General features: G+C 40.6%; 1 protein-coding gene across 5 annotated transcripts in view; it reads right to left on the bottom strand.

Moving 5' to 3' along the window:
* The window catches only part of sbf2 (SET binding factor 2), a 709984-nt gene that overhangs the window by 296602 nt on the left and 388697 nt on the right, over positions 1-24685 (bottom strand). For all 5 annotated transcript variants that reach the window (XM_086007986.1, XM_086007985.1, XM_086007989.1 and 2 more), the window contains exons 7-12: positions 15964-16096; positions 13859-13967; positions 12591-12704; positions 6948-7025; positions 6738-6851; positions 1156-1284 (exon numbers count right to left, since the gene is read on the bottom strand). In XM_086007986.1, coding sequence (XP_085864112.1) covers positions 1156-1284; positions 6738-6851; positions 6948-7025; positions 12591-12704; positions 13859-13967; positions 15964-16096 — 677 coding nt within the window. The remainder of the gene's footprint in view (positions 1-1155; positions 1285-6737; positions 6852-6947; positions 7026-12590; positions 12705-13858; positions 13968-15963; positions 16097-24685) is intronic.

Here is a 24685-nt window from a genome sequence, read left to right on the forward strand (position 1 = left end):
CAAAAAATAATTAGGTTTTACAGGCATCAAGAAGGCTTCTCAGATACCAGTCTTGGGCTATTCAACCTCTTTCAGGTCAAAGCAGAGTTGAGAGTCAGGTAAACAGGACCCTGCTGCTGGGACAATCACAGTTAATAGCTCTGGCTATTTCTTTCAGTAGCCAAATTCATAAACTCATCCCAGATGCCTAGCCAATCACTCTAGACTAGACAAGATATTGCTTGTAAAAAATATATATAAACAGAGACAAAAACAACTCCTTTGAAGCAACTACATGCAAAACAGGTTGCATGTTTTATACATCTTTACAGCCAAAACAGAAAGATATCCTTTTCAGCTAGCAACTAAAGAAACCTGTGAATTTGCCCACCTTAACTTAATACAAAATATATATAAAAAGATAAACTATGGAGGCTCTTATGATGTGAAAAAAGACAGACCTCTGATCTGTCACAGTTACCACCAATGATTTTTGCAAACTCACTAAAGGGAAAAATAAAAGCTGAAAAATGGAGTTGCCAATTGTGTTTCTCAAAAAGGGACTGAAGTACTTTTGAAATGTTCTGAATTTTGGAAATAAGCAATGCAAAAGAAATATTGTATTATGTATAATATTTAAATTGTGCAGAATCTCTGTCACTAATTAAGCATTCATCCTTTTTGCCAACTTGGAAAGGTCCTAAGCCAACATCAAACGTGTAATGAGGTTTATTAGTCGATATCATGGCTAATTAGATGAATGATGCTATGGAAAGGAACATTCCAACACAGCATGCCATTGTTGTCCCCAGACCACTGAAAGCAATTCTAGGAAACTCAACTATTAAGTTAATGGAACTATAGATAATGTATAACACATGTACAATGCAATTATACAAACCATTTTGATAGCTGAAAATGAGATATATACTGGCAAAACCAAACCAGTTCTGAGGAAGGGTCATCGACCTGAAACGTTAACTCTGTTTCTCTCTCTACAGATGCTGCCTGACCTGCTGAGTATTTCCAGCATTTTCTGTTTTTATTTCAAATTATATTACTATCTGTTTATTATCAACATTTCATAACATTTAAAATTCTAAAATGGTAATCATTAAAAATGACCTTGCATATTAAAAGGAGAGAATAAAAAAGGGAATGCTGCAGAATTCTTACATCATCAAACAAATCACAAGATCTGTAGGGAGGTCCTCTTTCTGACACAAATCCTGCAAATGCCATTCCATCAAGAACCTTCGTCAGGAAGTCATTTTCGACCAATCCACGCTGTCCCAAGAAGGCTGCCTGCAGTATGAACAGACATTTCCAAATAAATAGCAATAGATTTGCTCATCACTCAGCATCATGTTCCAATATACATTGAGTTTGAATGTTAACTTGTTAAAGTTATGTCAAACCCTTTTTAATGAGTGACATTGGACCTTAGCATTTTTCCAAGATATTAACATATAGTAGGAACTCAAAAACAAAGATTGCATTTAATAAGTGTACAACAAAAGCAGTGGACTAGATGGTCGACACTGGCATTTCACCCTGGGACCTGGATACAAATCCAGTCAAGACTAATAAATTAAAGATTTTTCTAGCTACTTATAAGGAGGGCCCTTTGTGAAAGGAGTTTGGGCAATCTTAACATAGTTTTGACTGGACATGGGCTCACAACTGAAACTGGAATAAAACTGACAATGTCACTCAAAATGGCACACTGGTGCAGTAGGGTGTGCCCTTCGGAGGTTGGTTCTAAATCACATTGCTTGGCAAAATAGAGAGAGCTTTCCTCCGCATCTCACTGTACCATTCCTGACTTGGCTTAAAGCTGATACTGCGTGCTCGAAATGGCAAAGTTTCATTTTCCAATGATAACATTCCTCACCTTGATGAGTACAAAAGTTATCAAAAGTATAACATACGCCTTGAAGACTTATGTTAAAGAAGGTGTGTTCATACTGATACATACTTATACACTGAGTACTTCCCAATTTTATCATTTTTAAGGTTTATTTTTAAAACATCTTTTTTATGAGGTTCTTCTTAAAATGCAAGTAACATTGGTCATTCCTCCCCAAAGCCTCTTATTTTCAACAGAAAATATGTGGGTTTTTATTTTCGCACTGCCTCCCACGGTGGATCTGCAACATTTAATTACCTGAATCAGAAATTTTAACCCAGGAACACAGGATTAAAGTGTGCAAATATCTCCAACTATTTGACCTCAAACCTTGGCTATAAGAGGAACTTGTTCTTCGACAAAAAATAAATTGAGGCACTTAATGTGGGAAGGAACGTTAAGGTTTGAAATGTTAATAAACATAAGATAGGAAATATATAAAATAAAATTAGTGTGTAACTGATTTTGTGTAATTCAATAGTCTACATTCAGGTATTTCAATAAAAACTTCCATATAAAAGAAAATATTTTCCACTATTTCCCAGTTCCTATTCTGTTACTTCCCAGGTTGCATATTTATACAATGTGAGTATATAATTTTCTTTAGTTTATTACATGCTCACAGGATATACCAATACTCACCAGTGTGTAATTGAACTGCCTGTCACATCACCTCCTCGCCTTCAAAATCCCCCAAGTGGGGATTTAAGCATGTAATTCATAAGTCTATCACACCCGCAGATATTTTTACCACCTGTGAGTTTCAGAGATACTAGGAATTTGTAAACTCCACAAGATGCTAGAAAAACACAGCTTCAATTTCACTGCTGGCCACTATACATAAGGAAAGGAAGCCTGTATTACTGTAAAGCAGGCTGGAATCACTGCATTGCTGTGACGAACAATTGCGCTGATCTGCAGTATATTTATTGCACTTATATGGCCTTTTGCATTCTCTCAGAGTAGAGAGGCAAAAATGTTCTTTTTATAGTGTACAATAATTACTTTTTTAAATTCTGGAGTTTGCTTATAATCGAGTCACCAAGTGAGTACGTTTTGGAACAAGATGGCTTAAAACATACTATAACTGTCACTGGAGGTAGTAATTATGGCCATCATGCCAACACACATTGATAAATTGAGACAAACACTTAAAAAACACAAACATATGAGTGACAGACAATATTACAACATTTAAAGCAAAATGAGAATTATATATGTAGGATGGTGAAACAGTGTGTTGGTTCTGCAATGTTCAATGTCACAAAGTGGTAGGACATACCCCGTAAATCATTGATTTCAGCAGAGGGAGACTGACCACCACGAACTACTCTCACACAACATATGAAAGCTTACATATAAATGCAAATGAATTTTCATGTTGAAAATACATCAAGTTTTTCCCCCATGCCTGATCTCCGTCAGGGGCCTGAGGTCCGTCCAAATTTCTGCAGACTGTTCTTAGCACACTGTTTCTTGCCCATCAGGTCCAATCCCGACCTGTACTCTTTCTTAAAAGAATTTGATTAAACTAACAACTGGATTAGTGTTACTGCATTCAACTAAAGTTCAAGTAAAAACACATCATTAATTGACCAGTTTAGTATGAAATTATTTTCCCCCCAAATATTCAAAAATGGGGTCAAATTTTTTAAACAGACAAAATTGTTCTCACGTCAGTTAATGACTTAGTTGTTGAAATCTGGTGAGAGCAGAAGGTACTAAATTATGGTTTTGATGAAATTTTCACCATGTAGAAGCCTATCAGGAAAACTAAATGACACATACCAGAAGCTTTTAACTCTAGGCTATACAACTAAATAGCACTTTCCTACTTTTTCAATTTAGTGTAAATCTTTCAAACACTCATCAAGGTACTGAACTGGTGCCAAAAACAAGCATCTTAAGTTAAAAACTAACCATTTCCACAATGCTTCATTCCCCCTCACAACATTGGTATTCATGTTCTCAAGCCTCAACCAAAGATTGGTCTGTAAATGGGATTTCAGAATGGGGTAAGAATTGCTTGGGTTGGCTCGCCTGATTTCTCACTAGATTACAAAATAGTTATGGATCAGAATTGCCATTCAGCCCATCCAAAAAGATCCCAAATTCCCCCCCCCCCACTGTACCATTCAATTGTTTCTTGAATGATTCTGGGGTTTTCACTTTCACTACTCTATCTGGAAGTCTATTACAAATGTTGATCACTCTTTGTGTGTGTAAGAATTTCCTGATCGGGGTCCTAAATTTACCAAGTTTGAATCTGGGTCCCCAGTTCTACTCTTGCAAATTAATGAAAGGTTCTGGATTTACCTTTTCAATTCCCTCAACTGCCTTGAATATATAAGATGACTGCTCAGACACCTCCTTTTCAGGCTGTAAAGTCAGTTTCTCCAGTTTTTTCTGATAATTCAGACCTTTGACACTGGGAATCAGCCTTGTGGGGTTTCTTTGCACTGCCTCCAACACAATTCTCAGTCAGCAGAGCTGGACATAGTATTTAAAGTACAGTCACAACTTCCTCTGACTCATTGCTTTGGCTATGTTGTTTAACACTATATTGGCTTTGTCGATTGTTGCTCTGTCCTGGTTAAACATTTCGTGTCAATCTACAAAGACTCCTAAATATAAGAACATAAGAAATAGGAGCAGGAATAGGCCACTTGGCCCCTCGAGCCTGTTCTGCCATTCAATAAGATCATGGCTGATCTTGGGCTCAAAGCCACTTCCCCGCCCGCTCCCCATAACCCTTCACTCCCTTATCTTGCAAAAAATTGTCTATCTCCACCTTAAATGTATTTAATGACCCAGCCTCCACAGCTCTCTGGGGCAGAGAATTCCACTTCAGTTTCATCCTTGGACACTTCAACACCATTCGTGAACGATATGTATGTCTCTTTTTCCTTGCCTTGTGCATTACTTCGCATTCGTCTGCATTTAATTTCACCCACCATTGTTCTTTTCAACATCATATTTTTCCCAAATCATTCTGTAATTTGAGCTGCCATCTCCAATTCCACTGTCCCTCCCAGTTTGCCATAATATGCAAATGTAACCACTTTGCATTAAGTTTCTAAGTCCAGGTCACTAATATAAATTAGAACCAGTAGTGATGCCAACACTGAGCCCTGGGGCTCTCCACTCTATTTCCCTCCCCATTTCAACATAACTACCCTAATGAGTATTCTTTGTTTTCTACCCTTCAGTCAATTTCCTATCCATTCCCAGAGTTTACCTTGAATCCCCACGGCATTGAGTTTAACTAACAGACTTTTGTGGGAAACTCTTATCAAATGTCTTTTGTGTGCCTTTGTACACAATGTCATCGAGCTTTCTGAAGTCTGGATCAGCTGTCACTTTGTCAAAGGAGTCACTAAAGGTTGGTCAGATAAGATTTTATTCTGAATCCATGTTTACTGCTATTTGCTAGGTTATTATTGTATAGATAATCACATTTAGTCCTCATAATCCCATTGTTTTCCATGGATTGGAAGTAGGACTAATGGGTCTGTAGTTGCCCTTGTCTGGTTTATCACTCTTTTTGAATACAGGCACCACATTGGCCTGTTTTCAATCTATTCAAAGCTGCTCAGTGACCAATGACTTCCTCATAATGGCCATCAGTGCCTCACAAACCTCTTAACACTCTGGGATAAATATCTTCTATCCCAGGGGATTTTATTTGCTTTCAGCCTTTTTAGTCTGCATCAGACTTCCATCTCATTTATATCAAAGTAATTGATTTTACTTAAGTGATCTGTCTGGGGAGGGCATGTCTCACCAGTTCTCTGAATAGCTTCGTACTGAAAGAATGTCTTACTGTCATGTTTAGCTGTTTCTGCTAAACCTTTTTCTATGTTTCTCTTTTCCCCTCTGATCAGCCTTTTGACGTGTTGCTGCATTTTCTTACATTCACCCCAGTGAAATCCTTCCCCTATCTCCCTGCAGGATTTGTAGATTGCTCTTTATATCACTTGCAATTTGCTTTTAAATCTATTTAGGAGCGTATTTGTTTAGCTTAAGCTTCAGGATTTTTGGTATGTATTTGTCGAGCTTGCTCAGCATTATGTCTTTACAGGTATTACTTTTTTTTAAGAAGTACTTCATAGCCACTTTACACGCCTACCAGACAACTTGTTTAAGACTGAAGCATGAAAAATTAAGTAATCAATTAATCCCTATAAAACTATTAATATAATAAGGAATCCCATTGCCAGTATAATTATCCCACTGGTGGTGACTAAAATAATAAGTTTACTAAAGGATGTTTAGGTTATTGAGAATAAACAGACAGAGAAATTGGCAGCAAAATAATAAATGTCACTTCTACAATGCAAGAAAATTAAAAGTCATAGTGCTCTTTGTGGTTATATCAAGTAAATATATTCCTCTAGTAAGAGCTATGCTGCCTGTAACCTAGTTAGCAATAAGCCCTAATTTCAGCCTGAAGAGATGCTTTCACTGGCACCTCAGAAATATAAAAACTCCAGTTGTAAAAAATGCTAACTTTTCTAGTCAGAGGCAGGGTGAGCACTTCGCCCACCCATACACACCAGCGTCAAACTTCTCCAGTTAATGGAGAAGATCCAGCAGTCAGGAAATAAAACTCTTTGTCTCTTCTTTCAGAGTTGTAACATAAACGGGGAAAATTCCACAGCGCTGGGAGCCAAGGGAATGATAGAACTACTGCTTTTTGCATATATGTTCGACAATAATACATCATGATAAAACTGAGTAAACTACACAACCATTTACATCTGAATAATGCCAGCAGTTACATGACTACAAAAACATTAAAAAGTGCTCGATGATTTCAAGGCTTTTTAAATTATGATTTGTAGCTGACCTTGTGAAAGTGTATTACAGGTTCAGGATGGATTCGAATCAGTTGCAAGCATGATCTATACCCCTGAAAGAGTTGTGCAAACAATCTAAGGAATACTGCCCGGACTTCCTTATCCTAGAAAAGAAAAATAAACACCATTAGAATTTTACGACCGTTATTAATTCATAGTCATAGAAATAAAAATATGTTGAACCATTCACAAATACTCACCAACAATCTAAGGTTAGAAGGAGCTGTACGAGCCGGCGGAAAAGCATAATCAGCTACCTCCAGATCTGGATGAATAACCTATGAAAACATTAGTACTTTCATTTCAGGTGTCCACTGCATTATTAAATAAGCAATAGTCTATTCAACCAGCATGGAATTTAGTGCTATGAGGACAAGAAGCTTCTAGCTATTGAAAATATAGGCAATTTCACTGTGTAATATAAGAGTGACATTTTGCAACTTCCAAAATAAGAGCTTCTCATCCATTATCAATAACTCCTTATTAAAGTTCAAAGAATTGAACATCCACAATAAATAAATGAAACAAATATTTATCAGACATTCAACAATATGGTGTTAAATCTAATCACAGCTGATCAAAATCCAACAAAATGATGGTGATTTTACAGAATCATAAATATGAAAACAGTAAGAAGTGGTGCTTTAGCAAGAAATGACAGTCGTCAGACCTGCTAAAGGAGAAAATGGACAAAACACATACTGTGTATCTTCATAAGAATAACAACTATGTACTGTACAAATATTTGGTGGTAGAATATAGCAAGGGTAAAATGTAACCAAGACCCATGAAACAACAACTGACATTTTCATACTGCCTCACAGAGGTGAAAATGGACATCAAGGAATAGAAACATTATGGGAGGTGACCAAAGCCATGGTTAGAAAAGTGGGTTTTGAAGAGCTTTTGAAGGTGCGGAGAGGGGTAACAAGGCAGTGGGGTTAAGGAACGGCAGACGTGCACGCTGGCCCGTAGAGCTAAAGGTGGTTACAAAGTTGGGTTACAAAAGCAAGAGGGATCTGTAAGCAAGGATGAGGATTTTGAATTCATTCATAGAATCATAGAATAGTACAGCACAGAGGGAAACCACTCAGTCAATCGAGTCTGCGCCGGCTCTTTCAAAGAGCAATCCGGTTAGTCCCACTCCCCCGCTCTTTCCCAATATCCCTGCAATTTTTCTCCTTCAAGTATTTATCCAATTCCCTTTCGAAGGCATCTGTATCCACCATCCCCATCAGGCAGTGCATTCCAAATCCTAACACTCGTTGCGAAAAAAAGTTTTTCCTCCTGTCGCCTCTGGTTCTTTTGCCAATCACCTTAAATCTGGGCCCTCTCGTTATCGACCCTTCAGCCACTGGAAACAGTTTCTCTTTATTTAATCTATCTAAACCCTTCATGATTTTAAACACCTCTATCAAATCTCCTCTTAGCCTTCCCTGCTCTAAGGAAAACAACCCCAGCATCTTAAGTCTATCCATGTAACTGTAATCCCTCATTTCTGGAACCATTCTCGTAAATCTCTTCTGCACCCTCTCCAAAGCCTTCATGTCCTTCCTAAAAGTATGGTGGCCAGAATTGGGTACAATACTCCAGCTGGGGCCGAACTAGTGTTTTATATAGGTTTAGCATAACTTCCTGGCTTTTGTATTCTATGCCTCTATTTATAAAGCCCAGGATCCCATATGCTTTATTAACTGCTTTGTTAATCTGTCCAGCCACCTTCAACGATTTGTGCATAAACACCCCCAGGTCTCTCTGTTCTTGCACCCCCTTTAAAATTGTACTATTTAGTGTGTATGGTCTCTCCTCATTCTTCCTACCAAAATGTATCACCTCACACTTCTCTACATTGAATTTCATTTGTCATGTGTCCACCCATTCCACCAGCCTGTCTATGTCCTCCTGAAGTCTATTACTATCTTCCTCACTGTCTACTACACTTCCAAGTTTCAAGTCATCTGCAGATTTTGAAATTGTGCCCTGTACCCCCCCAAGTCCAAGTCATTAATGTACAGTACACCAAAAACAATGGTCCAAGTACTGAACCCTGGGGAGTACAACTATAGACCGCCATCCAATCTGAAAAACAGCCATTCACCACAACTCTGTTTTCTATCCCTTTGCCAATTTTGTATCCATGCTGCTACTGTCCCTTTTATGCCATGGGCTTCAATTTGCAAACAAATCTATTATGTGGTACTTTATCAAATGCCTTTTGAAAGTCTACATTCAAAAACATCAACTGCATGGCCCTCATCCACCCTGTCTGTTACTTCATCAAAAAGTTGCTTTGAGAATTGACAGCCAATGGAGGTTAGTGAGAAGACGAGTGATGGCAAGCAGGATTTAGCGCAGGATAGGACACGCTCAACAAGAGTTTTAGACAAGTTGGGAGTTTATGTAGGTTGGAACTTGGGAGGCCAGTGAGAGAAACATATTGGAGAAATCAAGCCTGGAGATGATGAAGCCAGTGGGGTAAAGCATAATTAGAGATGGGAAATGTTTCAGAGGTAGAAGTAGGTGGTCTTGGTACTGGATAGCTTACAAGGTTTGAAGCTCAGCTCAAGGTCAAATGGGAAATCAAAGGTGTGCACAGTTGTGTTCAACATCAGTGACCATCTTGGGAGGGGGCCTGGAATTGGGACTAGGGTGTAGATTCTTTGGTGGGAGTTGAAAAGGATGGCATTCATCTTGAGACAGTTGTTGATTAAGATGTATTAATTTTTGGCACTGGTGAGATGGACTGAAGAGTCTTTTTTGATCCTGTACTTTCCCATGCTCCTATCCATAACTTAATGCACTGGCTATGTTGGGAAAAGTAAGAGTGGAACCAAGCAATGCCACGGAGATGGGCCACAGAGGAGAGACCATGTAGGAGGAGTGCTCAAATGTTGCTGGGAGATTAATGAGGGCAAGGTGGGTATGATAAGTTTGATGGTTATGGTACTCGACTAGTAACCCAGAAGTTATGAGTTCAAATAAAATCATATTAAATTGAATTCAATATATCTCAACTTTGTGGAATGGCACCTGAAAGATAACTAAGAATGCTTCAGGAAATCCCGACTCATTCACTGATGTCCTTCAGAAAAGGGAGCCTGCCACATGGACCCAATCTGGCCTACATGATTCTAGTTCCACACCATGTAGTTGATTCTTAATGCCCTCTGAATTAGCCTAGCAAGCCACTAAGTTGTAAACAATCACTATGAAGTGTAGTAATAAGCATCAATGTGGGAGCACGTTCACCACAATGGCTGCAGTGGTTCAAGGAGCAGGCCCACCACCTTTTCAGGGCATCTAGGGATGGGCAATAAATACATCTTGCCAACATTCCAATAACATATCAAAAGTTGCAGATTTTGACAGGGTTCTATGGGCATAGTGTTGGAATACGTAAATACAAACTGATTCTGACACGGCGAAGAGGGTTAATTAGCACTTAGCTCTTTATTAGTATTTCAGTAACAAAAATTTGCAAGTCTGGTCCATTTACTTACAAAAGAGATTCCCATTGGGGCTCCGAGAGACATCCATAATGGGAAATGTGAAAACTTCTTCTTAGGCAGTCCCTCGGAACCGAGGATGACTTGCTTCCACATTAAAAATTAGCTCGCAGGTGACTGATTAGTCCAATGCGGGACCTACAGTCTCTGTCACAGGTGGGGCAGACGGTGGTTGAAGGGGCGGGTGGGTCGGGTGCTTGGGTTGACGTGCGCTCCTCCTTGCGCTTGGTTTCCGCTTGCTCCCGACGAAGAGACTCGAGGTGTTCGGCGCCTACCCGGATGCTTCTCCTCCACTTTGTGCGGTCTTGGGCCAGGGATTCACAGGTGTCGGTGGGGATGTTGCACTTTTTCAAGGAGGCTTTGAGGGTGTTCTTGAAGCGTTTCCTCTGCCCACCTGGGGCTCTCTTGCCGTGCCGGAGCTCCGAGTACAGCGCTTGTTTTGGGAGTCTCATATCGGGCATGCGGATAATGTGACCTGTCCATCGGAGCTGATTGAGCGTGGTCAGAGCTTCGATGCTGGGGATGTTGGCCTGAGCAAGAACACGGACATTGGTGCGCCTATCCTGCCAATGGATTTGCAGGATCTTGCGGAGGCAGCGTTGGCGGTACCTCTCCAGTGCTTTGAGGTGCCTGCTGTACATGGTCCATGTCTCTGAGGCATACAGCAGGGCAGGTATCACTGCTGCCCTGTAGGCCATGAGCTTAGTGCTGGGTTTGAGGTCCTGGTCTTCAAACACACTCTTCCTCAGGCGACCGAAGGCTGCACTGGCACACTGAAGGCGGTGTTGGACTTCGTCGTCGACGTCTGCCCTTGTTGACAGTAGGCTCCCGAGGTATGGAAAGTGGTCCACGTTGTCCAAGGCCTTGTCGTGGATTTTGATAATCGGGGGGCAGCACTGTGTGGCGGGGGCAGGTTGGTAGAGGACCTTTGTCTTACGGATGTTTAGTGTAAGGCCCATGCTCTCGTATGCTTCGGTGAAGGTGTTTACGATGGTTTGGAGTTCGACCTCCGAGTGAGCGCAGACGCAAGCATCGTCTGCATACTGTAATTCAACGACAGAGGATGGGACACTGCTCTGCTCAGAACCTTTACACATATAGCTGCAAGGCTCCTTGGAACAGGGATCTCATAGCCCCTCAAGCGCATCCCATATTTATAGTTAGTACAGAAATGCATACATTATAATTATTGATTTGTTCTCATGAATGTTTGGTTTTGGCAAAGGAGAAGACCTGTCAATTCTGTTTCTTACACAGTCCTTGGGCCTTATCTTGTTTTGCACATTCTTAATCCATTTTCACTGGTTCTGACTTCTCCATCCATCATGTGCTCATCTATGTTATAGATAAGAGTTAATTGTTCCTAGCCACTATTGTCTAACCGTACTCAGTACTTTTCCATCATCTGCCCAGCATGAGAACAATGCATGTACTCTTTACAGCAAACTACACATTGATTTTAACCCATTCATTGCTAACACATAGTAGAAGCTGGACTGACGGAATTCAAATAGCGAGTGATGAGACAGGTAGGCAGACAACTGAGTGGTGATATGTTCAAAGACCTTAGAGGGAAAAGGAGGGTAGGTATGGGACAGTAGCTGAAGATAATGGCGGGTTGACATCAGCCGTTAATGATGTCACCTAGCATTGGGTGGAGGAGAGGATCAAGAGTACAGAATATGGGTGTCATGGAGCAGGTGAGCCTAGTATGGGAGTGGACTGGGGAATGTCAGGGGTGAAAGAGGAAGAGGAGAAGGCTGGAACAGTTATGGAATACTGCACAGCAGCTGTGTAGAACAGTCAAGAGCTTGAGTTTGAGGAATAGGGTAGAAGGCAGGGCTAAAGGTAAAGAGGTGAGATGGATAATGAAGTGAGAGGAAAAGGAATAAGAACATAAGAAATAAGAGCAGGAGTAGGCCATATGGACGCTTGAATCCGCTCCACCATTCAATAAGATCATGGCTGATCTTCGACCTCAGCTCCACTTTCCTGCACTATCCCCATATCTCTTGATTCAGGATGAGATATAAAGCAAAAAAAAATAATTGGTGATCAGCCAAATTCTGTCAGGGAAGTATGCCTGGTACTATAACAATGGAAACAGCCCCAGTAAAGAAATAAGCCATCACTACTCATGCCACATTTGTGCTGTGGTATGACATCATTAACCTAGGAGGAAAAAAAGCTTATAAGATTATTCCTATTGCAACCATACAGACCCCACTATAGATCAGAACTAGGTCAGCTTGCTCAACAATGTAACTGGCATTCTGAATACAAAGCAACGATTATACTTAAAATTCTCATCATATTGTTATCGGAGACCGAACTTACAAGAGAAAGTGCTGCTTGAGTTTGATGTAAAAGAGGCTCTGGCAACTGGGAGAGATGAATGCATTCTGGGATTTTAATAGTACCTCCATCTAAGTCAGCGATGATTACATCTAACTAGAAAAAGGAAACAATTGAAAAGTTGTACTTCAAGAACAAATAAAAAATGGGATAATAAAAATTGGGAATGACTTCTGGATAAAAATTACATTGATACATAGGAATTACAAAACCGAAATAGCCCAGTCAGTCCATGTTTCTGTTTATTCCCCACACAAGCAGTAGGCCTAATCCTTTGTGCCTGCCCTGTCCCCATGTCCCTTTATCCCCTTTCCTCTAACCGCCTATCTAACCTATTCTTAAATGCTGACATGGCCTCTGCTTCAATCGCTATCCCTGGTACCGCATTCCACAGTCCAACAACACTCTTGTGTAAAAATATTTCTTCTGCTCTCTATCCTAAGTCTCTTGCATTTAATTTTATATCCATGTTCCTAAACATGCCTGTATACCAACAGCAGCAATAATAGAAAGTTTTAAATACACAACTTTCTCACTGGGGTCCTGATCCTGAGGATTGCAAGTTTAAATTTCAGAACAATTTCAGTATATTCAAATCCTCCTGTAGCTTATCCAGTTCAGCGTTGCTGTCTACCACCCTCATTAGATTTGTATCATCTGCAAATTTAGTCACTAATGCCATTTCATTTATAAAGATATTAAACAAACAAGGTCTCAAAACAAACTGGGACCCCACTGGTAACATTCTCCCATGCTGATAACAATCGCTGTACTCTCTGCATTCTATCGGTCAACCAATTATGTATCAATTGTAAAAATATTTCCACTGATTCACGCTTTCTTTATTTTCAGTACCAGCCTTTCCAGAGGACCTGTATCACTGTCACAAAGAGACAATGCCCCTTGTGATTTATCACTTGCTATCCTGAGCCAACTCCTGTGGGGTATAGAGTATACTGAGACAAAGAGAAGTCACAGAAAGTTAACGTCTCTCTTTATAAATGTTAATAATGTCCCTTATGCATCGAAGAGCATTATAATATGAATCAAGATAATTAATCGAGCATGTTTCACATATTTTAAAGTATAAAGCAATTTGAGTATATGTTTTGCTTACCAAACCAGTAAGAGACATCATTCCGGAGAATACAATTTTTTTTGGTAATAATGTACATATGATGTTGTGCACAAAACATGACAAAATCCACAATTGCTCTTCTAAACAAACATAAAAATGGGTTGTGACGTACCAGTTCATGAATTTCACTGTGAAACATGGAGTGTACACCAATGATAAATGGAGTTGGTGAGCTTAGCACTTCCAAGAGCCGTGCAGGGAGAATCGGAATGTAAGGGTAACTGGGGAAAAACAAAAAGGAAACAGAGTTGGCAACATTAATCACCTCATACAGAAACAAAAAATTAAGATCCAGTCACAATTTTTTCTCAGTGAGTTCTCAGTCAGTACCCCCTTGGGCTGCTCTATAGACAGTATTTAATAAATAACAGATTTAAAAATATAAACTCAACCACAATGCAGCTTCTTCATAGATTTACTGGTAATAAAATATGCTACAATGAAAGACAGTTGCTTTTGCTGGCCAACACTTTTTCATGTTTAATTTTAAATAAATGCAAAACAACAAAGGAATTATAACATTCTTTGTTCAATGACTTGAGCATGGTCAAGATACGATCTGTACAGTTTTAATACTCACAAAACTGCAATGAAATCAGTTCAACATTTCATATATAAATAATCCCATGGCAAAACTGGAATTTAAGCTAAAGGAAGTAATAGATTGCTAGGCTCTCATTCAAAAAATAAAAATGTATGAAAATGTTCTCGGTGTTACAAAAACCTAGCTGTTTCTGAAAAGTTAAATCCCACCCGCTTGCTATATTGCGTTATTCAACTAAACAGACTGCCTTCATTCTCAGTTTGCCTCGGTTGGTAGCACTCTTTGATTCAGAAGGTTGTGCATTGAAACCCCACTCTGGGACTTGAGTACCTAATATAAATTGGCACTCTACTGATAGAGTATAGCATTATTGGAAGTTACATCTTCCAAATAAAGTGTGAAACAAAGGCCTCGTCTGCCAATACAGGTAGACGTAAATGATCCCATAACAGTAATGAAAGGAAGTGAAGGAAATTCTTCTGATGGCCACCATTCCTCCCTCAACCATTAACTGGTCATTTATCTCAGGTACTGTTTGTGGGACCTTGCTGGTTGCAAATTGCGTGCTGTATTTAACATCATAACAACATTTAGAATAATTTGTTGACCATAGGACATCCTGCGGAAGAGTTATATGAATACAAGTTACCGTAGTTCTTTCTTTTATGAGCCAACTTAATCATTGGTCACTACAACCAAAAACTAAACTTTCCATACCCAAATTATTCTACAAAAGATTAAACAAAGGATCTAGCTGCTCCAGCAGTACAGCAACAGACTTCTGTGCTGTGAACCCAGTCCTGGTTGTCACTTAAATTCATCTCTCCCAAACAGAATTTCATGTTACCGGGTACAGCACCCAGATTTAAGAACCTATGTATCTTCAAACTTGTACTACCTGTCGGCCAACAAACAGCAGCATTGACAATAGCACTGTACAACTTCAGTTCATTATCTCCTCTTGATTGAAGAATGAAGGCTCTGACTCAAATCCAGTCCACAGTGATGGGTGAGTGGCACAGTGGATTTGTTTGAGCACTGTCCTTTTATTTTTTTGGCCCACATAGATGCAATGAAAGGCTTTATTCTCCACTCACTGGAAAGAGCTTACGTGTAATAGATTTGGGAATGATCAATCCAGTTCCTAATGGGCATGAAGTAACCGCACGAAACTGCCCCTAATTTGGCACTAAACTAGCAGATTTTTCTTTCACATTTTGGTAAAAGGCTTCTTACTGGCATTGGTGATGGCAATGATTTATTCCTACATTCTGGAGTGGCTCCAAGAAAACTGGGGGGCCATGACTTCAAAGCAGCCTGAAAGCTGCTGGATGTCATGAATTCATGCTACAGGCTCCCTGTGTGCTGCACCTTTGGTGCAGCTCTTAGTGAATTTAAAGTTGCAGCCCCAAACTCAATGCTTTAATAAATGCTGTAAACTAAATTATATCTATCTTCCAGTTGCGTTGTGGTAAGTGCGCATCTAAATTCTGGACTATATAGAAACTGGATCCATAAATTATCATTCATGCATATTAAAAGCTGTTACAGTACCTTGTGGGACTCTAACAATTGCTTTGAAACAAATCTATACAAATAATATGGGAAAGCAGGAAAACATTACATTTTTTCATATAATTTATTAAACAGTACCATAAGAATAAAAGTCTCACCTATACTTTAGAGGAAACATTAAAGACTCTAGTGCTCTGGTTGCTTCACCAAGTCTCTGATAGCTGGTTGAATGAAAAAGAACCTTATTTTCTGTGAGCACGGCACAGAAAAGGCTGAACACTTGTTGGATCCCTTTGAATAGAAGAAGTTGATTAAAATGACATTGTTTCACGAGAATAACTTCATCCCTATACAATCCAATTTAGTAACAAAAATGTTGAGTAAAAGGAATGTAACTCGTTAACTTTAATGACATTGTTATACAATTCCGTGTTAATAAGTATACGTTTTAGGGTCTTCACTGCAACCCCCACTCTAAAATACCACATAACTTGAATATACAAGATCGATAGTCAGCAGTTCATTTTAATTCTGGAACTTGTACACATGTGGGAGAATAATACGTGCAGGGTACTAAATATGATCATTTTCTCAGAGTACTAACATTAATTAAACCCAACTGGTTCACTAATGTCATTTGGGAAGGAAACATTCCACCCCAACCTGGTCTAGCCTATACACAACTCCAGCTCCACACTGCAAGGTTATCTCTTAATACTCCAAGGATAATTAGGGATGGGCAATAAACGCTGCTTTGCTGCTGTCACCCACATCCCAAGAATAATATTAAGACTTTCTTTTAAGCTACTATGGCGATACGCATAATCACATCAAGAGTGTTGTCTGTAAACAGCGTACCCCAAAACTCAAGTATGTTGGATACTTGTATCATAATGAATACTTATCACAATACTAAATACAAAATGACTTACTTTAACAAAAAAATTAAAAATGTGATGTCAACATTTGCTGGAATGTATGATAAAACTTAAGTATTATCACTAAAGGTAAAATCAGTTATTTCATGCTTGGATACATATCGTCTTGCCATTAAATCTATCCCTATCTCGGAGGTAGAAAGCTGACAGTCACAGAGCTCGGTTTCGTCTGTGCTGCAAACTGAAATGAAGCCAAAATGTATCATTACACACATTCCATTTAAAGTATGCAGAGCACTACCCACAGTTCCCATGAGGTCGCCTTTCCTATGTTTTTAATAGAACTTAGTATGTTTTTAATTAGACCATTAATAGTGAAAACACAAAACAAGTAAAGCGCAAAAACAAAACTAAGCAAAACAAAACATTTTTGAATTAATTTTTTATACCATTGTTTGAAAATGTTTTGCAAAATATTGATCATAATGTCCTTAGTACATCATGTGACCTGGCATCAATCACGTGCATTTCCTGTTTTGGTTGTTGCAGCTTACACAGTAGAGCATCACATTCCATCTTAAATTAATAGTGCCTCACCAAATCAGTCCTCTTATACAGGTAGACTATCCTTTATCCGAAAACCTCGGGACCAGCCGAGTTTCGGATAAAGGAGAATTTCGGATTTCGGAAGGTGGGTCGGCGGGGGGGTCGTGCGCACGACTTACGCTGACGCTCAGCGTAAGTCAGTCGGGGTCGGCGGGGTACGCGGGGGGGGGGTCGGCGGTTGTCAGGGCTGGCGGGGTCCGCGGGGGGGTCGGCGGTTGTCGGGGCCGGCGGGGTCCACGGGGGGGTCGGCGGTTGTCGGGGCCGGCGGGGTCCGCGGGGGGGTCGGCGGCTGGCGGGGTCGGCGGTTGTCGGGGCTGGCGGTTGTCGGGGCTGGCGGGGGGGTCGGCGGTTGTCGGGGCCGGCGGGGTCCGCGGGGGGGGTCGGCGGTTGTCGGGGCCGGCGGGGTCCGCGGGGGGGGTCGGCAGTTGTCGGGGCCGGCGGGGTCCGCGGGCGGGGTCGGCGGCTGGCGGTTGTCGGGGCTGGCGGGGGGGGTCGGCGGGGGGTCGTGCGCACGACTTACCCTTTATCCGAACTTCCGCAACCGGAACCCTCTAAAAACCGAAGGTTTTTTCATTCAGCGTAAGTCGTACGCACGACTTACGCTGAACGAAAAAACCTTTGGTTTTTAGAGGGTTTCGGTTTTCGGAAGTCCGGATAAAGGGTAGTCTACCTGTACTAAGCTAGCGGCACTTGTATCTCCTAAATACCATACATCAGAGAATTATCAAGAGTTTACAATTTGGGAATTTAGGAGGAAAACAACAGTCCACGTTAAGTAATTCTACATAATTACATTAACAATGATTATTCTTCCCAACAATATTACCAAAAACTTCATACATTTTTGAACACATCGTAAGAATAAGAAACAAATAAGAAATTGGAGCAGGAGTAGGTCATTCAGCCCTTCAAGCCTGATCAGCCATTCAATAAGATCATGGCTGCTCTTCTACTTCAACACCACCTTCCCACACTATCTCCATATCCCTTGGTTCCTTAGTATCCAAAAATCTATCGATCTCTGTCTTGAATATACTCAATGACTGAGCAGCCACAGCCCTCTGGGGTAGAGAATTCCAAAGATTCACAATCCTTTGAGTGAAGAAATTTCTCCTCATCTCAGTCCTAAATGGCCAACTCCGTATTCTGAGACTGTGACCCGTAGTTCTGGACTCCCCAGCCAGGGGAAACATCCTCCTAGTATCTACCCTGTCGAGTCCCTTAAGAATTTTATACGTTTCAATGAGATCACCTCTGATTCTTCTAAACTCTAAGGAATATAGGCCTAGTCTACTCAATCTCTCCTCATAAGACAATCCCCCATCCCAGGAATCAGTCTAGTGAACCTTTGTTGCATTCCCTCCTCTAAGGCAAGTATATCCTTCCTCAGGTAAGCAGACCAAAACTGCACACAGTACTCCAGGTGTGGTCTCACCAAGGCCCTATATACTTGTAGTAAGACTTCTTTACTCTTGTACTCCAAACTCTTTGTAATAAAGGCGAACATACCATTTGCTTTCCTAATTGCTTGCTGTACCAGCATATTAACTTCCTGTGATTTGTGTATATTTATCCCTCAACCAACATAACAAAAACAGATTATCTGGTCATTATCACATTGCTGTTTGTGGGACCTTGCTGTGTGCAAATTGGCTGCCGCGTTTCCCACATTACAACAGTGACTCCACTTCAAAAGTACTTAATTGGCTGTCATGAAAGGTGCTATATAAATACAAGTCTTGCAAGTGTTTCTTTTTCTATAAAGACACCCAGGTCCCTCTGAAATCAACATTTCCCAATCTCTCATCATTTAAAAAATACTCTGCTTTTCTATTTTTCCTACCAAAGTGGATAACTTCACATTTCTCCACATTATATTCCATCTGTCATGTTCGTGCCCACTCACTTAACCTGTCTATATCCCATTGCAGCCTCTTTGCATCCTCCTCACAACTTACTTTCCCACCAGCAACTACTGTATTTGAGACTTCTGTTTGTGTTCATCTTTTCCCCATCCAATTTCCGTCAGTGCCTTGTACATTTGGGCTCTACTTCAGTACACCATTCGTTATCAGTTCTCCTCACAAGTGCAAGACGTCGCCCTAGTTTACAACCCTAATTTGCTCATCAATGTACTACTAGATCATATAAATTGACATGTTACTTCAGTTTATTTTCCAAGAATTTCCAAACAGACCTTCACCACTAAAGAGATTTTCATTGTCTATTGATACAGTACTTCAACTGATCACTGAATTATTCCTTATTTACTCCAGTATGTGAAAATTCTTGTCACAGCACACCCGGGGTTACCGACGCTCCAACAGCAACAGGCTCTTACACTAGAGCTGTTGTGACTAAAGATGAGAAATTATGTTTTACAGGCTTAGTAATATTCCAATTTTAATGCCTGTAGTTTTACCAAGTAACATTTAACCATTTTTCGCTTCTATGCTTGCGCAAGAATAGTTAGTTTTGAAATTAGACACTTGTTGACAGATAAGCTAAGTAATAAAAATGTGTACTTTGGTGCTGTAAAGAAAATTCATAGTCAAAGATATTAAATCCTTATCTTTTGGTCTGTTTTGAGCACAGATGGAGGATCCATGGGAATATTGGATTAACACTTAGAAGTCATGCGCCAACAGTAATCACCATTGTCAAACATGTTTGTTTCTTCAGAGTGTTTACTTAACTCCTTTCAGGTTGCTGCAAGGCCAATTAGTATCCTGCACTAAATAATACACATGCACAGCAGTCACCAACAACAAGCCACAGACTCATCAACAGATACTGTTTCTAAAAACTGAGAAATCCGAACAGCATCCTGCTGATAATATATATACACTGGAATGTCTTGGGAAATAACTTCCATTTCCTGACTGCAATGTTCTTAAGAATCCAAAGGATATGAAACATACTTTTATGGATTGGCCAAACAAGTATGACCACCATATTACACAGTGTATTTCCTTCTATTATATTTCAATCCTTCTTTGTGTGAAGAAAAAAGTGTTCGAATTCTACCTCACTAGCAATGCACCACCATTAAATGTAATATGCATAGAAGTATACCCACTTCAAGAGCTGGTTTCCAAAGGCATATCTCGCAAAACTTGCCCCCCATCTTTGGCACAGAAGTGAAAGTATGAATAGTGGGTCCTTTTTTAAAAAAAAGAAAACATTCTGCAATTTTTTGAAACTTATAATTGCATTTCTTGTTCAAATTTCAAATTGAAGATTTTTCATCTCTGATATTTTCAAAAGGATTGGCAACAAAATGACAACATTCATCACTTCGGCGCACCTCTCAACAATCCATTCAGAATAGCACTATTCCGAAGCATGTGAGCATATCTCATATGCACTACTGTTCTTGGCTGCAGTTGTTGCACAGCCCAGAATGACAAGGAAAAAAGGAGGAAAGAAAATAGCTTAGGCAGGAGAAATTAGCCTTTGCATAGATCTAAGTAATCAATCAAAAAATGCTTGGAAATGTCTCAAATCAGCCATATTCATTAGATTTGCAAATGATTTTAAAAGAAATGCTAAAAGGTATCTAATAAACAGTTCACTGCCTCTCTACCTCTGTCCTCCTTTAAAACCCTCCTTAAAAACTACTTCTTTAACCAAGAAATAACAACAGAAAATGCTGGAAACACTCAGCAGGCCAGGCAGCATCCGTGGAGAGAGAAACAGAGTTAATGTTTCAGGTCTGGGACCCTTCATCAGGACTGGAAAAAGTTAGAGATGTAACAGGTTTTAAGCAGGTGCAGAGGCAGGGAGAGAGGGGAGGAAAGAACAAAAGGGACGGTCTGTGATAGGGTGGAAGGCAGGAGAGATTAAATGTTGCAAATGGGGATGGCAGAATCATCAACAGTTGCCGTCTGAAAAAATAGGGGCGGGGTTATACTCTGAAATTGTTGAACTCAATGTTGAGTCCAGAAGGCTGTAAAGTGCCTAATCGAAAGATGAGGTGCTGTTCCTCGAGCTTACGTTGCGCTTCATTGGAACAGTGTAAGAGGCCGAGGTCAGAGTGGGAGTGGAGCGGAGAATTGAAGTGACAAGCGACCGGGAGCTCGGGGTCACCCTTAACCAAGCTTTTGGTCATCTGTCCTAATATCTCCTTATGTGGCTCAGTGTCCAATTTTGTTTGCTATCGCTCCTGTGAAACGCCTTGGACATTTTACTATGTTAAAGGCACTATATAAATGCAAGCTGTTGTTGTTGTATAGCTCATATGTCATAAAGTGAATGTGTACATGATATAGTGAAACATCATAGTTCAGAAAACAGCACATGGGATAGAACTAGATTAGGTTAACCATCACAAGGCTAGAAATGGGCTAATTGGATTTCTGAAGTGACGTCCCTGTTGAATATCTATCCCACTTCAGTATGGAACTAATAATGTTTCACAACCTTGCAACTGACATAACTTGCGTTCTAAATCCAAATACAGGAAACTTTGTGCTATCCGGCACCGACGGGACCGAGCTGTTGCTGTCCCATCAAAACTGCCGGACAAACCAGCGCTAATGTTGAAACATACGGAGATTTTGAGCTCCGTATCTGGCAACAAACCCTGTAGCAACAGCTTCTAAACAGTCGGCCATACCTTGCAAGCGTCTCTGTAGCTTAGCAACAGCTTCAGCGAGACCTTGCAGAGCCTGGCTGGTGAAAAAAAGCAACGAAAAGAAAAAAAAACTAACAAAACGGCTCCTGATTTTTGCCGATGGCTCGAGCATTCCGGACAGTTAACCTCCGGATAAACCAAAGTTTCCTGTAAATGGATTGTCTAATTGCAAATTATAACCCAAAGCGGAGTTAATGTAGAGGTTCAGCCATGATCTTATTGAATGGCGGAGCAGGCCTGTATGGCCTACTCCTGCTCCAATTTCTTATGTTCTTACGAAAGGCACTTCATCTCATGGATGGTGGGAAAGCTTGGAGGCTAGAATAACGTGGTAAGCTTGCTATGCTTTGGGTCATAGGGAACGGTACATTCTCCATTGTGACTACTTATATTTACAATAATAAAAGTAATACTTCTGCTGGCTTCTAACAAATAGACGTCATGCAAGAAATTCGATCATAATCACTGAAAAGAATATGCTGGACAAATAATCAAGATTCACAATTATTTTTTTTATTCGTTCATGGGATGTGGACATCGCTGGCAAGGCCAGCATTTATTGCCCATCCCTAATTGCCTTTGAGAAGGTGGTGGTGAGCCGCCTCAAACCGCTGCAGTCTGTGTGAAGGTACTTCCACAGTGCTGTTAGGGACGGAGTTCCATGATATTGACCCTGCGACGATGAAGGAATGGCGGGATATTTCCAAGTCAGGATGGTGTGTGACTTGGAGGGGAATTGTGAGGTGATGGTGTTCCCATGCGCCTGCTGTCCTTCTAGCTGGTAGAGGTCGCGGGTTTAGGAGATGCTGCCAAAGAAGCCTTGGCGAGTTGCTGCAGTGCATCTTGTAGATGGTACACACTGCAGCCACGGTGCACCGTAAAGTGCCTAATCCAGGCAAATGGAGAGTATTCCATCATACTCCTGACTTGTGCCTTGTAGATGGTGGAAAGGCTTTAGGGAATCAGGAGATGAGACACTCGCCGCAGAATACCAAACCTCTGACTTGCTCTTATAGCCACAGTATCTATGTGGTTGGTCCAATTAAGTTTCTGGTCAATGATGACCCCCCAGGATGTTGATGGTGGGGGATTCGGCGATGGTAATGCCGCTAAATGTCATGGGGCAGTGGTTAGACTCTCTCTTGTTGGAGGTAGTCATTACCTGGCACTTATGTGGTGCGAATGTTACTTGCCAATTATCTGCCCAAGCCTGAATGTCGTCCAGGTCTTGGTGCAAGCGGGCATGACTGCTTCATTATATGAGGAGTTGCGAATGGAAGTGAACACTGTGCATCATCAGCAAACATCCCCACTTCTGACCTTATCATAGAATCATAGAAATTTATGGCACAGAAGGAGGCCATTTGGCCCATCGTGTCCGTGCCATCCAGAAAAGAGCTATCCAGCCTAATCCCACTTTCCAGTTCTTGGTCCATAGCCTTGTAGATTACAGCACATCAAGTGCATATCCAAGTAACTTTTAAATGCGATTAGGGTTTCGGCCTCTACAATCTTTTCAGGCAGTGAGTTCCAGATCACCACCACCCTCTGGGTGAAAAAAGTTCTCCTCAACTCCCTTCTAATCCTTCTACCAATTACTTTAAATCTATCCCCCTAGGGGAAATAGAGTGGATAGGAAGAACCTATCTAGGCCCCTCATAATTTTATACACACCAATCAAGTCTCCCTTCAGCCTCCTCTGTTCCAAAGAAAACAACCTCAGCCTATCCAATCATTCCTCATAACTAAAATTCTCCGGTCCTGGCAACATCCTTGTAAATCTCCTCTGTACCCACTCTAGTGCAATCACATATTTCCTGTAATGTGGGGACCAGAACTATACGGAGTACTCTAGCTGTGGCCTAACTACTGTAGTTGTTCTGGACTTATGGACTTTTTATATGCAGATAGCACCCTCTGGTGGTGGTTATTGTGTTAGCAGTGTTTGTATACAGCAGAGGTCAGTTGACCTTTCTTCCTGTTTGACCCGGAAGGAGTTTTCCCAGAAAGAACCTGGCAGAGTAATGGAGAATTCCATGAGGGATTCACAATCCAGTGTAGTCTGATCTCATATATTAGGCCAGACGCAATATCTGTGAGTATCTTTGTTTGTTAACATGATAGCAACTTTGTCAGTGTAGCATTTGACAATACTTTGTTTATAAAAGGTTAATAGTTAGTATTTACAGAAGTTAGTCCAAATGTTAGTTAGTTATACAATTAGTCTATTCTATTGTTGTAAATATGTTTATATCTTATGTAATATCTAAGGTATAGTACTCAGTTTTATGTACAAAACATACTTTGTCTTTGTTTACAGTTTCACAAATTTGTTCAAGTAAAGCTTCAAAACAGCAAACAGCTTCACGAGGAATTATTTTAATAAGTGTTCAACTTGCTGGATAACTAGATAGGAGCACGTCTAGCAAGGCCAGTACAATGAAAAGATAGCATTACGGCTAGCTGTGAAGAGTGGAGCAGGAGGAACTCAGAGTAAGCCTTCACCTTGTACACACCTACCTCACATCAACATGTCAGAAGATGATAACGAAAATGCTTTGCAGCAAGTAGAAGACCTTAAACAGGCAGACGAAACTGTAGAATGTGACAATCGGTCTATGAGCTCCGGTTACTACAGATCGCAGGCTGGTTCACGGTCATCAGGTGGTTCTAGAGTAAGCATGGCCATCGCCAAAGCACGTGCTAAGCTAGTAGCAGCTCAAGCCAGAGCTGCGCATGAGGACAGAGAAATAGAAATAA

Source organism: Somniosus microcephalus, chromosome 15 (genome assembly GCF_052327205.1).
Source record: "Somniosus microcephalus isolate GS21.2 chromosome 15, FLI_Smic_1.0, whole genome shotgun sequence".
NCBI classification, from domain to species: domain Eukaryota; kingdom Metazoa; phylum Chordata; class Chondrichthyes; order Squaliformes; family Somniosidae; genus Somniosus; species Somniosus microcephalus.